Source organism: Psammomys obesus, unplaced genomic scaffold (genome assembly GCF_907164565.1).
Source record: "Psammomys obesus unplaced genomic scaffold, mPsaObe1.curated_primary_1811, whole genome shotgun sequence".
Classification (NCBI taxonomy): domain Eukaryota; kingdom Metazoa; phylum Chordata; class Mammalia; order Rodentia; family Muridae; genus Psammomys; species Psammomys obesus.
This window is the reverse complement of record NW_026586173.1, coordinates 13,861,249-13,874,575: the sequence shown is the minus strand read 5'-3', so window position 1 is coordinate 13,874,575 and position 13,327 is coordinate 13,861,249. Positions and strand designations below refer to the sequence as shown.

Genomic DNA, 13,327 nt, shown 5'->3' with positions numbered 1-13,327 from the left:
GGGCTGGGCGGCCCTAGCAGCCGGCCTCCGGGCTAGGCTGACCCGTCCTCCTCCCGCTCAACCTGCGGACCCTCCCACGCCCCGCGCCGCCCGGCCGGACGCGTCTACCTGGTATATAGATACAATCTTATTTTTAAGATAACTTTTTAATGCTTTTATTTCGATCTGCAGTTTACTTTGCGTGGACGGGGGTGTGTGGCCTGCGAGTGTGTCTGCGCCCCGTGTGCCTGCGTTGCCCAAACGAAGTCACAGGTGGCTGTGGGCCACCCTGTGGATGGGAGAATTGAAGTCTGGTCCTCTGCAAGAGCAGCAAGGACTCTTAACTGCTGAGCCATCTCGCCAGCCTTATAACGTTATTATTATTTTTTTTAAGTTTCAGTTATTAATTTCATGTCTGAGTGTTTTGCCTGCATGTGTGTACACTGAATGCATGCTTGGCGCCCACGGAAGTAAGGGTCCCTCGAACTGGAGGTAGAGCTGCTGCGCGGCCGCCAGGAATCAAACCTGAGTCCTCTGTAAGAGCAACAAGTGCCCTTAGCCGCTGATCGCATCGCTCTAGCCCTATAACCTCCTTTTAGGACAGGCCTCACTGTATAACCCTGGCTGCCCTTGAACTCACAGAGACCCTCTTGCCTCGGACTCCTGCGTGCTGGGGTTAAAGGCTGTGACGCCACACAAGGCTTTGTGTACATTAATTTATTTGTGGGTGTGCTTGTGGGGAGGTCGGGGGATGACTTGCAGAAACGGATTCTCTTCCCCTCCGTGGGGCCTGCAAATGGAACTCAGTTGCTCCGGCTTGGCAACAGCAACCTTTACCTGCTGAGCCATCGTGAAGGCCCCCTTGAGAATGTTAGTTTCTCTCTCTCTCTGGTTATCTTTCATTAGGAGAGGTGTGGCGTCCATCTGAGGGCATTGGGATGCCCAGAAACGCCTCACTGCATTTCTCACAAATTTTTGATATTTTTTATGGTAAGAGATACTTTACTGCTGCAAATGGCATCTATGAGAGAAAGTGACTTCATCTTGAACTGTCAAGGTGGCTCAGTGGGAAATGGTGTATTTGGCCAGTCCTGGCAACCTGAGTGCCTTTCCCGCCACCCACATTTGGTAGGAGAAAGCCGACTCCTCCAAGTTGCTCTCTCACCGTCATGTACACACTTTCATTAATTTTGAAAAATAAAGTTATTTCTTACTGGTGCTGGAGAGGTGACCTGGTGGTTACAGCGCTGACTGCTCTTCCAGAGAACCCAGGTTCAATTCCCAGAACTGGCATTAGGATGGAAACGTTTGTAACTCCAGTTTCAGGGGATCTAGTGCCCTCTTCTGGCCTCCACAGGCACCAGGACCATGAAGATAAAACACCCATACACATAAAGTAGATGAAAACTTTTAATATTTAATATTTGACGGATTGATTGATGCAGATGTCATTTTGTAGCCCAGGCTGGCTTGAACTCTGACTCTCCCTGCCTCCATGTCTGCAGTGCCGGGAATACAAATGTATATTCTCTCCTCAGCTTTACTTATGTTTGAGACTGGGTTTTATTGTGTAGCCCTGACCGGCCTTGAACCCATATCGATTCTCCTTCCTCGGCCTCCCAAGTCCTGGGGTTTTTAACATAGCCACAATGCTTGGCCACTTGCTTTTAAGTAAGTGTATTTGTATTTAGCAGCTAATTAAAGAAATAAATGTCCAGTGGAAGAGATGTTGGTCTGAGTGGGACATTCCTGGAGACTGGAGATGAATTCAACCTTTCAATGTTCATTCTTACGACTGGAACTTTGCATAAAGCTGCAGTTCCAGGCTTCTCCAGAGGTGGCGTCTTATCACAGCCATGGTGTATTCCTGATATGCTGAGACCAAATTTCTATCACAATCCGCAGGCCCTGAGAGATGCTGTAGAGATTTATCAAGGCTCACACATGTACAGGACAATGTGACTGGCAAAGGACTGGACCCAACTCCTACATCTTTTTTTTTTTTTAATATTTCTTTATTATTTATAGAGTATTCTGCCTGAATGCCTGTGCACCAGTAGAGAGCACCAGATCTCACTATACATGGTTGTGAGCCACCATGTGGTTGCTGGGAATTGAACTCGACCTCTGGAAGAGCAGTGGGTGCTTTTAACCTCTGAGCCATCCCCCCCAGCCCCCTACATCTTTTTGTAGGCCGCTGACTTGATAGCTGGTAGTACTTCTGTAATGTGAAATACTATACAGCCAATTAAAAGAAGCAAGGTAAGCTGGGCTTGGCGCATGCCTGTAATCCCAGCACTCAGGAGGCAGAGGCAAGCGGCTCTGTGAGTTTGAGACCAGCCTGGTCTACAAAGTGAGTCCAGAACAGCCAAGGCTACACAGAGAAACCCTGTCTCTCAAAACATCATCAAAACAAACAAACAAAAAATAAACACGGAGCTGGACCTGGTGATGTAGGCCTGTCATTTCAGCTACTCTGGAGGTTGAGGGAGGAGTATGACAGGTTCAAGGAAAAAGCAAAAGAGAGAGCTAGAGAGATGGCTCAGCAGTTAAGGCATTTAACTGCACTATGGGAGGACCAGAGTTGGGACCCAGCAATCACACCAAGTGACATAAATACTGAAACTCCAGTTCCCAGCAATGCCCCACTTCTAACCACAACACACACACAATCAGAACTTTTAAAGCTTTTTTTTTTTTTATTGAAAAGCAGGCTCAGGGCATAACTCAGTACCAGCTCTCTTACCTGGGCATGCCCGAAGGCCTGAGTGTCATTCCAAGTACAAGAAAAAAAAAAAGTAAAGATAAAAGCTGTGCGTGGTGACACAGCTCATCACTACAGCACTGAGATGAAATGATAATGAGTTCCAGGCTGGCGTGGGCTACTTAGAGACCCTGTAACAAGACAAACATGAAATTAAACATAGGAGCTGGAAAGCTGGGAGTGATGGGCGCACACCTTTAATCGCTGTGCTTGGGAGGCAGAAGAAGGCAGATCTCTATGAGGCCAGCTTGGTCTACAGAGCAAGTCCCAGGCCAGCCAGGGCTACTTAGTAAGACCTTATTTTGTTCTATTAAAGGAGTAATTTCAACAAAACAACAGAGTAACGTGGGATAGCTGAGTGTGGGCACACAGGAAACAGAGAGGAGGACCAGAACATTTAAGGCCATCCCTGGCTACAGAGTCAGTTCAGCCTGGGCTACATAGTGAGACTCTATTCCAAAAGCAAAAACCAAATGGTGGGGGAAAAAAGATTTTCGATTCAGGTCTTTTCCCACAAAAATGTCTGGAAGTTCCCTCCAAGTCCCAACAGTGCTATTTAAATGTAGTGTTTAAATAGAGAACTGGGTGCTCTTTAAATTCAGTATCAGAATCTCTAAGTTCCCCACTGTCAAACCACCGAACCAGCCTAGCAAGAAAGAGACGAGGACTGTGGAGACGATTCCTGGGAACCAGCCGGACCATGCCCCTCACCCGCTTTGTGCGAACTTCTGGGAAAGGTTCGCCTTGGCGCCCCTGGCGAGCCGCCCCAGCTCATGCCCATCACCACCCGCTTTCATGATGCGTGCAGTTCCCAAAATTGCCTCAAGGGAGCGGTGTACCTCAACCAGCGGCCAGAAGCCGAACCCGGGGCAGCCCTCTGACTGATGCAATTCCCAGGGCTGCTGCAAGGCGGCGCGCGGCACTTTAAACCGCAGCCTGAGTCCTTCCCCTGCCCCCCCCCCGGCCCCCCCCCCACGTGCCCGCCCAACAGCCAGGGGTCATGATTGCGTCTAGAAACCTGCTGGAGACAGGTTTAGGAATAGGAAGTTAGCCTTTTATAGACTCAAACCAGAACTCAATTGCCTCCAGGCAACAATGCAGAATCTTCCAGGAAGGTTAGTGCGGTCTAGTCAGACCCTCTAAGAGCAGCACCCACCAGGCAGGACCCTCCTACACAGGGCCCCAGGGTAGACTTGCCAAAACAACGGGGCGAGGAAAATCAGTTCATCTACCCAACAGAGCTGGGACTACAGATCAGTGGAGGTTTTGCTTTAGCTTCAGATCCTGGGTTCCGTCCCAACACAGCTTAAGTGAGGTGTGGTAATACACACCTTGCCGGGAAACAGAATTCACAAGCGTTTCAAGAAGGTCGTCTTTGGCTTCATAGTATGTTTGAAGCCAGCCTGGGCTTCAAGAAGCGTTGTTGCAATGTGGGGGCTGGGCTCACGCTGGCTGGACTTGGAGTGAGCAGGCACAGACTCTACATGCAGAATCACCTGAGCCCTTGGACCTGTACGTGGCACAGAATTGCTCAGTGGGCAACCGAAACATCAGTGGCAAGGACCTTTCGACCATCCAGATGAATGCGGCCAAAGCTGACAAGATTACAGGCAGGCTTAATGACCAGTTTAAAACCTGTGCTATCTGTGTAGAGGCAGTCAGGGTGTGTGTGTGCGCGTTTGCAGGATTAGGGTGTCAGATATGTCTGTTTTCCGATTGGAGAAGGCTGATGAACAGTCTGAAAGAGATTTTCACCAGAGGAAATCGGGGGATATCTGTCATAAATAGTGAGAAACCGAACCAAACAAACAAAATAGAGGGTGGGATGCTGGCTCCAGTGAGATGCGTCAGAGGGTGACGTTGTTTGCTGGCAAGAATGACAGCCTGAGTCAGGTCCTTAGGATATTTGTTCCCCGACCTCCACACTCCTGCTGTGGCCCATGGGCACCTACACACATACCCACAGGGACAAAATACATAATAAAAGTGTGGGCTTCTGTTGGTGCCGTTATTTTTGGATTGTTTGGTTGGTTAGTTAGTTGGTTTTTGGACACAGGGTTTCTCTGTGTAACAGAGTCTTGGCTGTCCTGGACTCACTTTGTAGACCAGGCTGGCCTCAAACTCAGAGAGCTCCTCCTGCCTCTGCCTCCCCACTGCCGGGATTAAAGGCAAAGGCGTGCGCCACTGCTGGGCTTGTAAACAAAAGTTTTATAGGCAGGGCTTCCCTGTGTAGACCAGGCTGGCCTGAACTGACACATCTGTAAAGTAAAGACATATCCCACAACCCCCAACCCGAATAAAATACCTTTAATTCTAGCACTCGGGAGTACCAGGCCAGCCTGGTTTACATAGAAAGCTCCTGGCCAGCTGGGGTCGCATTGTGAGAACCAGTCTCAAAGCAAACAAATAACAAATAAACAATTTTAAACCAAATTTTAAAAAGATTTTTTTTTTTTTAGTTTGTGTGTATGAGTGTTTGGCTTGCATTCATTTCTGTGTACCATGCGTACGCCTGGTGCCCTTGGAGGTCAGATGAGGGCATCGGGATACCTTGGAAGTTGCCAATGGTTGTGAAGCACCGTGTGGGTGCTGGGAACGGAATGCAGGTCCCCTGCAAGAGCAACAAGCGTTCTTAACTGCTGAGCCATCGCTCCAGCCCCAATACATAAACACTTTCAAAGATAAGGATTACGGCACTCCAGGGAAAACAATAGATAAATAGATGAATGGATTTATTCCGAAAGATCATAGTGAGGACAGCTGCTTGAATTGTTTTTATTGTACTTGTATTTTGCCTGAAGAACCTGTCCGCATCCTGGAAATTTGGCAGTTCAGATCTGGCTGAGGCTCCAAAGTCAAACTTTTGGAGCTAAGCTTGCATTAATGTCTCTCTCCACAATGCTGCTCCACTCTGCAGCCACCCATCATCCTGCCCTTACGCAGCCTGCTTAGACGTCACCTGGCTCTGACCATGCTGGGAGCCTTCCCTCTACTCCCTTATCTTCCGGTTGCCCTGGTAGTCGCAGGGCACCTGTGGCGGTTTGGATCCAGGTGAGTCCCTCACTGTTTAGACTTCTCCGTGGCTTCCACTTGACTCAGAGCCAAACCAAGGGCCTTCCTCGGAATCAACAAGCCTTCCCACAGCCTGCCCTCCCATCTGCCTCTTCCTCTCCCCACCCTGCTGCTCCTCGGTTCCTGCTCCAGCCACACTGGCTCTGCTTCAGGGGCTCCCAGCTCAGGTTCCGTCACTTCCAATCTACGTTTCCATCACTTTCTTTTTCCCTTGTCGGCCGTCCGTGTCAGACTCATGAGGGACACGCATTTTTGTCTGTTCCTGGGACGGTCAATCCATTTCCCCCTCTTCTTTCCTGTCCCCGCCATAGTCCGCCGTTTCCTACAGGTGCTGCGCTTGTGTGGAGAATCAGTCTGCTCTTGCGAAGGGCGACAGCGGGCCGAGAAGCTTCAGTCCTTAGCGGCTGGCACCAGGGTCCGGTTGGCGGTTGCTGCGCTGGGACTGCCGGTGTAGCAGCTGGTGTCCACTCTGTCCGGCTGGGGAGACGAGTGTTCTGACGGGCTGGAGCTGCGATCCAGACTCGGTGGCAAGCAGCGACGCAGGCCACCGCCCGAGGAAGGCCCAGCGGCACTGGGGGATCGCTGCAAGCTGTTGGAGGAGTCCCGGTTGCAGGGTCCCCGGCCGCAGCAGAGCAGCCGCAGGAGGCCGTGGCGCAGGTCCCGGTTGGTGAAGGTGTAGATGATGGGGTTCAGCAGCGAGTTGGCCATGGCTAGCCCCAGGAAGGGATCGGCCTGCAGGAGCACGGGACACGCGCGGGCTGGACACGCGACGTCCAGCAGCAGCAAGAGAAACAGGGGCCCCCAGCAGACCACGAAGGCCAAGAGCACCACGCTGAGCGTGCGGAGCAGGGCCAGCGACCGCGGCGTGTGGCGCGACCGCGACGACGAGGTGGCGCGGCGGGAGGCGGTGCGCGCCCGGAGGCGGCGAGCGTTGGCCCGCACCTGGCAGTAGATGCGGGCGTAGAGCGCGCAGATGGCCGCCAGGATGCCCAGGAAGGCCAGCACGCAGAAGAGCACGTAGGCCTTGGCGTAGAGCGGCAGCACGGTGGAGCAGGCCTCCAGGCGCCCCAGGCAGTTCCAGCCCAGCGCCGGCAGCAGCCCGAGCAGCAGCGACGCGCCCCAGGCGGCCACCGCCATCGCCAGGGAGCGGGCTCGGCCGGCGGCGGGCGCGGGCCCGCGGCGGGCCATGGTGAGGTGGCGCTCCAGGGCGATGGCCAGGAGGCTCAGCACCGACGCGCCCAGCGCCACGAACACGCCCCCCTCGCGCGCGAACCAGAGCGCGGGCGACAGGCGCAGCGTGAGCGGCCCCGACAGCAGGATGTTGGTGGCGTAGGCCGCCCCGGCCAGCAGGTCCGACAGGGTGAGGCTCCCCAGGAGCAGAAACATGGGCGCGTGGAAGCGCGGGTGCCGGCCCAGCACCAGGAGCACCGCCAGGTTCTCCAGCACGATGAAGGCGCACACGGCCAGGCACACGGCGGCGTCGGCGCGCAGCCCGGCGCCGGGCTGGTACCGCGCCCCGCGGAGCTTGCCCGTGTAGTTGTAGTGGAGCACGATGACCTCGCTCACCGGCGCCGGCCGCAGCAGCCCGGGCTCCATGGGCCGCCCCCCGCGGAGGTGTCGCCGCTCTGTCCCGCCGGTCTGTCCACCAGGGCGCCGTGTGAAAGTCTGCGGGAGGCAAAGGCAGTCAGGGTCTAGGGGGCCTGGAGGAAAGAGCTCCGGAAGAGGGCCCCTGACCCCTGCACCTCCCTCCTTTACCCGCTAAGGGGGTCTCGGGAAAGTTTAGGAGGGAGGAGGAATGTCTGCGCAGACTCTTCGGAACACAGGGACTAGTCTGTCGTCAAGGCGGCTCGGGCCTGTAGTTCAGCTTTTAAGAAGCGGAGGAGTTCAGGAGTTCGGAGCCAGCCTCAGTCTGGAGAGATAGCTTAGTGGTTAAGAGAGTCTGCCCCTTTTCCCGAGGGCCCGGATTTAGTCCCCAGTACCCACGTGAGACAACTCAACCGCCTGCAACGTCAGCAACGTCAGCACCAGAGCCTCTTCTTGGCCTCCCTAGGCACCTGCTGACATTCGCACACAGGTACACGTGCGAACTAAAAAAAATTGGGTCACGCTGAGAGGAACAAAAGCAACCCCGGCTATACCGTGAGTTCCAGGCTAGGTCCACAGCTACGCAGCCAACAGCCAGGGCCCAGCTCCCGGCCTGTAGCTCAGTGGAAGGCCTGAAGCTCAGTGCACGTGGGTGGCCCTGAGCTCCAGCCCCAGCACTGACCTTTAAAAAGTGCCCCCCATACCCAACCTCGGGGGAACATGAGAACACACTTCTACACGAAACAGCCACACGCAGATTCGGTGACAGAGGCCGCCACAGGGGCTCAGCCCTGAGAATGGTCTCACACCCAAGAAACAGCATAGGCCACAATTTCACAACCTCCACCCACAACCAGCCTGGGGCCCTGCGCCCCATTATTGCACATGAGATGTGCATAGGCTTTTTCCTTGTTTTCAAAAGAGAAAAGCTGCTCCCTCAAAACGCCAGTGAGGATGTTGATCCCGGCCGCTTGCTCACTGGCGCAGCCTCAGAGACTCCTCAGTAGACAGGCCATTAAGTCACAATGACTCTTGTAACCTGCCACCAGCCCTTTAATCCTCTCGGCAATCCTTAGTCTCAATTCACAGATAAACGAAAACACAGTTTCCTAAGGAAATGCCTTGCAGGGAGGGCAAGACGGCTCACTGGGTAAAGGCGCTTGCAGCCGAGCCTGACGAGTTCAGTTTAATGCCGGGAACCCTGTGCAGAGAACCAGCTCGCACAGGCAGTCCTCCACGCTCGTGCTGTGGCACGCCGGCGTTCAGCCCCACCCATCCGTGCACCAACACACACACAAGTAAGTAAAGGAGATTTTACAAAACTTTATTTTGGAGACAGCCTGACTATGCAACCCTGCCGACCGGGAACTAACTAGTACCCCTGGCCTGGCCTGGAACTCCCAGGGATCCACCTGCCTCTGCCTCCCAAGTGCCGGGAGGCACCGTGTCCTGAAATGTTTTACAACAAGGAACGCCTAGAATTGCGTAGAGGCCTGGGACTTAATCTTAAAAAAATAACAAAACAAAACCCCAAACAAACAAGCAAAATACCCCAAGGCCTCAGGCACCCCAGACTAGCCTCAAATTATGTAGCTGAAAGTTACATTGAATCCTGATCCTCCTGACTTAACCTCCTGAGTTCAGAGGTTAAGGGAACATGCTCCCACCCCACTTATCCGGACATGAATTCCTAGGCTCACTGCACACTAGGCAAGCCCTCTACCAACAGAACCAAATCCCGAGGCCCTCTTCTGTCCCATTTCACACATGAACAGAGCAAGGCTCCAGAGAAATACCTTGCAGAGAGGTAGACCGGAAGGTGCCCACCTGTCACTACAAAGACAACCTCAGGAACATAGACAATGGGCCTCCCAGGAAACAGACTTCCCAGGAATCTTGCTTCAGAGAAGACACGGCCGCGGAGGTAGATTTCTCAGTACCAGGAAGGCAAAGAGACAAACAGATAGCTTCAGAGCGGCACAGGGAAGACAGGCAGCCTTGGAGGATCGGGCTGGGCCACCCCGGGAGCATCAAATGCTGGTTAAACAGCGTTTCTGCTCGGCTCACTCAGCAGAGGGTCAGGGCTTCTGTACCAACAGCCGGTGTGATCTGACCTGCCTGGGATCCAGCCTGATACCAGGAAAAGTTTGCAGGAGTCCAGCTGAGCTGGAGGATTCCTGGCGTCCCCACTCGCTCCCGGCAGGAGACTTGCGAGTTTTCAGTTTTCTCTGCCGGGGCTCTGGGATAAAGGATCTAGAAACCCCAGCCAGGGGCGCTGTGCCTTTCCAGCTCCATAATCCCTCCAAGGAACCGAGTCCCAACCTCCCCGCAAGATCCCCCAGAGCGGAACACTCACCCCTGAGCCTGGCGCGGGTCCTGCGCCCTAGGCTGCGCGCCTGGGAACACTGGACAGCTGCAGCGCGGGCGGGGCGGGGAGTGGCAGGCCTCGGGGCGGCCCCGCGACGGGGTGCCGGCGAGCGCCCGCGGCCGCCCCCTCCTCCTCCCAGCCCCGGGTTGCCAGCCTGTGCCACCCGCCGCGGCACCGGGGAGCGCCTCAGCGGCGACTGGTACCGGCAAGTCCTAGCTTCTCTCTCGGGTCCCTCCCAGGGACACCCGGGGTGGGAGGGCCCAGAACCGCCGGGAAGGGAGGGCTTTTCCAGGTGAACTACTCTCCAACTCCAATTAAGGGGTCCGGCCTGTCCTCTGCTGCCGGGATCCCCCGAGCCTGCGTTTCAAAGACGCCTTAAGGGAGCAGTCCCCGGGCGGGCGGCGCCACTTACGAGATCTTTGCAGTGGGCGCGGATGTCCTCACCGGGTGGGGACCGGTCTCCTCTTCTCAGAAGCACAGGTCCCCAATTTTTCCATCACTCACCCGGGCAAGAGGGGGAGGGGCGGATACAAGCGGGATGGCTGAAGGGAACTTCCAGGTCCCCAAATAAGTCCCGTCCCGTCCCGAGGCCTCTCTGTCCCCGCCCCATTTCTTTCAACCTTTAAGGTCTCAGCCAGGGGATATAGCACTCATCGTGTTTCTGGGGACAGGGATTTGAGGCTGTGTTAGGCACAAATGTGGCCAATGAGCACTTCTGAATGAGTAAGGCAGTAAATGAATGTCTACCTGCTCTCTCTCTCCCTTGTTGGTGGTGGTGGTGGTGGGTTTTTTGTTTGTTTGTTTGGAAACAGCGGTTCTCTGTGTAGCCCTGGCTGTCCTGGAACTCGTTCTGTAGGCCAGGATGGCCTTGAACTCAGAGAGAGGCCTGCCTCTGCCTCCTGAGTGCTGGGATTAAAGGCGTGCACTACCTCACCCATCTTTAAATTTTCTTAAAATTATGCTTATCTGGGGCTGGAGAGATGGCTCAGGGGTTAAAAGCACTGACGGCTCTTCAAGATGGACCTGGGTTCGATTCCAGCACTCACATGGCAGCTCACAACTGTCTGTCATTCCAAGATCTGACACCCTCACACAGATTTAAAAAATTACGCATTTGTGTGTGCATGTTGGGGGGAGGGGGTGTACCGTGTCATGTGTGTGTAGCTAAGAGGATAACTTGTTTAGGTTGGTTTTCTTCCCCCTTGTGGGTCCCCGGGATTGAACAACTCAGGTCCTTAGGCTCAGCAGAAATTGTGCTTTATGCTCCGAGCCATATCTCTGGCTCCTCTCAGAGCCTCAGCCTCTTGGTATCTATTTCTCTCTGTCTCTGTGTGTGCGCGTCTCTTTTCCTCGTTGTCCGAAATCGCTCTCCCACGCCTCTCCCAAGCCACTCCTCCGGCGGGCCAGTCTCAACTGGGCCTACTCCCACCCCCTTTAATTCCCAAAAGATCCCTGCCAGAGCCCAGCTCTTTCAACCTCAGGCCTGTGGCCACAGTCTGGTTTCCAGCGTCTGTTGGAGTGACCTTCCTGGGGACCATGCCCTCTGCCCAGGGTCACTCCGACCCAGCTGGCCAGCTGTGGGGGGCGGAAGGAGAGGTGAGCACATAGGAGAAGTCCTAAGGAGCCTGGGATAGGAGTGAGTCTAGAGTTGTTCCCAGTGGGAGGAATCACGAGATGGTTCCGGCTATGTCCCGCCCCGCCGCAGGCAAAACCCCTGGGACAGCTTCCTAGTACGGCCCCCCTAATGTAGACCCTGGGGAGCCCCTGGGCTCCAGACTCCTTAAGGCCTCAGGGGAAAACCCGCTCCTACACGTTTTAACCAATCAAAACCACGCGCCCCGGCAGCACAGCCAATGGGGTGCATGGGATAAGGCCTCAGGTGCCTGGTTCCTCACAACTCCAAAGACCAGGCATTTTGGGGGGTGGATGCCCGGGAAAGGAACCCCTGGGCCTCGCCTGGTAACCAGTAGGCACTTGACAAATGGCCTTCTTTATCAGAGGGGAAGCAGTGTGGGTGGTGGCTGTTTCACACCTCCTAGGCGACAATATCACCTCCTGTGAGCCCTGCTAGGCACTCTGGGACTCTTCCGGGCCTCCAGTGGCCAGAGGTCCCAGGCCCAGGGCCCTCCACTCCTGCAGACACCTAGACTAGGACTCTGGGGTCTCAGGCTGCAGCTCCCTGGACAGATGTCAGGGGATATGCTGACCAGCCACACTTCCGTCCCTAATTTTCAGTTCACACCTGACGCCAACGCTTGCTCCCAATGGCCTGGTCTCTCCCCTCTCCGAAGCCAGCCATGGTTCCCCATGTCTCAGGCTAAGTAGTCCCGCTTCTTGACATCTGTACACCCTAAGCCTCTCAATTCCAGCCCTACTGGCCTTATTCTTCAGAGACCTCTAAAATCTTTGCGCCTGGGCCAGTGAGGTGGCTCAGCGGGCGAAAGCTGAGCTCAGCCAGCTCCCCAAGCTCGGTGACCTGAGCTAAGCCAGCTCCTGAGAGCTGCCCTCTGACCTCCACAGGAGCACACGGCGCGCGCGCACGCGCGCGCACACACACATACACGATGCACACACAAACACACGATGCACACACACACGATGCACATACACACACGCACACACACACACACGATGCACACACACAGGCACACGCACACACACACGATGCACACACGCACACACACGCACATACACACGATGCACACACACACACGCACACACACGCACACACACGATGCACACACACACGCACACACACACATGATGCACACACACAGGCACACAGCCATGCTCCAGAACACACGCACAAGGGCACATACCCATGAACACTCGAGTGCGCGAGCACACAATGAATGCCAACACACAGAACAATAAAAACAGAAACAAAACTTTAGATCTTAAGAATCAGCCTGGCCAGGCACAGTGGCTCACACCTGTCATCCCAGCACTCAAGGAGGCAGAGGCAGGGGCTCTCTGAGTTCGAGGCCAGCCTGGTCTACAAAGCGAGTCCAGGACAGCCAAGACTACACAGAGAAACCCTGTCTTGAATAACAAAACAAAACAAAACAAAACAAAACAAAAAAAAAAACAAAAACAAAAACAAAAAAAACCCTGCTTCCCAGCTGCCCACCTCCACACACTGGCCTTTTCTAATTGAACTGAGATGAAGAATGGCAAAGCATTTGGAAGCTGGAGCCAGAGTCAATCATATTGAGGGTTCGCTGCTGGGACACTGACTGCGCATACAGCAGGAGTTCCGTCATTTGGAGCGTGGGCACTGTTTGTCACCCCTGGATCCCGACAGAGGAATTAGAGAGGGTGACCACTACACCCCAGGCATTCACAACACCACACCCAGTTCTCACTCCCACCCAGAGATATAGCAAGAATCCAGCCCTGGCCCCCGCGCTCCTGCTCCGGCCTGCCCCCAGGCTTGTCTAGGCTGCTCACCTGCCCAGCCTGTTCTACAGACAATCCTCAGGCACTGAGGCGGCCACACCCTCGCTGTGCCCACTCTCCGGAAGGCAGGGCTGGATGGAGACCCGCTCCCCCTCAGACCA

General features: G+C 54.8%; 1 protein-coding gene across 3 annotated transcripts; it reads right to left on the bottom strand.

The window, feature by feature from the left end:
• Nucleotides 1–5,213: 5,213 nt before the first annotated feature.
• S1pr5 (sphingosine-1-phosphate receptor 5) lies at nucleotides 5,214–9,821 on the bottom strand. 3 transcript variants are annotated; one of them, XM_055601383.1, is made up of 2 exons: nucleotides 9,756–9,821; nucleotides 5,214–7,480 (listed from the first exon to the last, which is right to left on the bottom strand). In XM_055601383.1, the coding sequence occupies exon 2, from the start codon at nucleotides 7,409–7,411 to the stop codon at nucleotides 6,206–6,208; it is 1,206 nt and encodes a 401-aa protein (XP_055457358.1). In that variant the 5' UTR covers nucleotides 7,412–7,480; nucleotides 9,756–9,821; the 3' UTR covers nucleotides 5,214–6,205. The 3 variants fall into 3 exon arrangements, with proteins under 3 accessions (XP_055457358.1, XP_055457361.1, XP_055457360.1); XM_055601386.1 differs by lacking the exon at nucleotides 9,756–9,821 and adding an exon at nucleotides 9,227–9,250; XM_055601385.1 differs by lacking the exon at nucleotides 9,756–9,821 and adding an exon at nucleotides 9,196–9,244.
• Between the last annotated feature and the right edge of the window lie 3,506 nt (nucleotides 9,822–13,327).

Excerpts from the sequence above, each read along its gene's own strand:
- S1pr5 (XM_055601383.1), bottom strand. The coding sequence starts at position 7,411 with ATGGAGCCCGGGCTGCTGCGGCCGGCGCCGGTGAGCGAGGTCATCGTG.